At 64.5% G+C, this 867-nt stretch overlaps 1 protein-coding gene across 1 annotated transcript in view; it reads left to right on the plus strand.

Annotated features, from left to right (window-relative positions):
* Nucleotides 1-7: 7 nt before the first annotated feature.
* ZADH2 (zinc binding alcohol dehydrogenase domain containing 2) overlaps nucleotides 8-867 on the plus strand; it is an 8,323-nt gene continuing 7,463 nt past the window's right edge. The window contains exon 1 of the mRNA XM_009276672.2: nucleotides 8-266. Coding sequence (XP_009274947.1) covers nucleotides 100-266 — 167 coding nt within the window. The 5' untranslated portion in view covers nucleotides 8-99. The remainder of the gene's footprint in view (nucleotides 267-867) is intronic.

The following is an 867-nucleotide window of genomic DNA, read 5'->3' on the forward strand; positions in this document are numbered from 1 at the left end:
CCGGGGTGCGGGTGGGGGCGGCGGCAGCAGCCGTCCTGCGCCGCGGCGTGTCCTGCCTGGTCCTACTTCGGTGGCAAGCCGGCCGCGCCCATCCTGGACATGTCCTACTCCCGTCACTTTCTGGATTTCCAGGGCTCGTCCATCCCCAGCTCCATGAAGAAGCTGGTGGTGACTAAGCTGAGCCAAAACTTCAGGGAAGCGGTTACCCTGCGGCAGGACTCGCCCGTGCCACTCCCGGGAGACGGAGACCTCCTTGTCAGGAACAGGTGAGCGCCCGCCCGCCCCGCCCGGCCCCCCGCCCCCCCCCGCCCCTCCGGCCCCCTCCGACTTCTCGCACCTTGTGGCCTGCTCCCTCACACATGCTCCCTCATTTTGGAGACCGGCTCCAAAGTTGTACCAGCTGCCATCTGGCGACTGTTAATTTAATTTTATTGTTGTTGTTTTGAACGGCTGGTGCTACAGTCCGGTCGCCCCATCCACGTGTGTGTGGGTGACGCTTCCTCCTCCTCCTCTTTCTCTGGCGGGGGTGTGTGTGTGTGTGTGTGTGTCTGTGGCTGTGTCTGTGTCTGTGCGTGTGCGCGCGCTGCTCCTGGCGCACGCCTGCCCGAAGGAAGAGAAACACCTCAGGGTTCCTGTGCCAAGGCGGGGAAGAGGCAAGTTTTACGTGCAGTGAACGCCGAGGAGAGAGTGAGATACCGGGAAGCGCTTGCGAGTCCCTCCCAGGTCCCTGCCCGGGCTCGTTACACGCACGTAGTCCCCGGGGCGTGAGTGTGTCCCCATCGTACCCACACAACTCTCTCGGGGACGCTAACCTATAGCCGCCAGCCCGCGCCAGCCGCTCTCCTCTCTGCCACCCCGCCGCTGCCG

The sequence above is a fragment of the Aptenodytes forsteri genome, unplaced genomic scaffold (assembly GCF_000699145.1).
Source record: "Aptenodytes forsteri isolate BGI_AS27 unplaced genomic scaffold, ASM69914v1 Scaffold97, whole genome shotgun sequence".
NCBI classification, from domain to species: Eukaryota; Metazoa; Chordata; class Aves; order Sphenisciformes; family Spheniscidae; genus Aptenodytes; species Aptenodytes forsteri.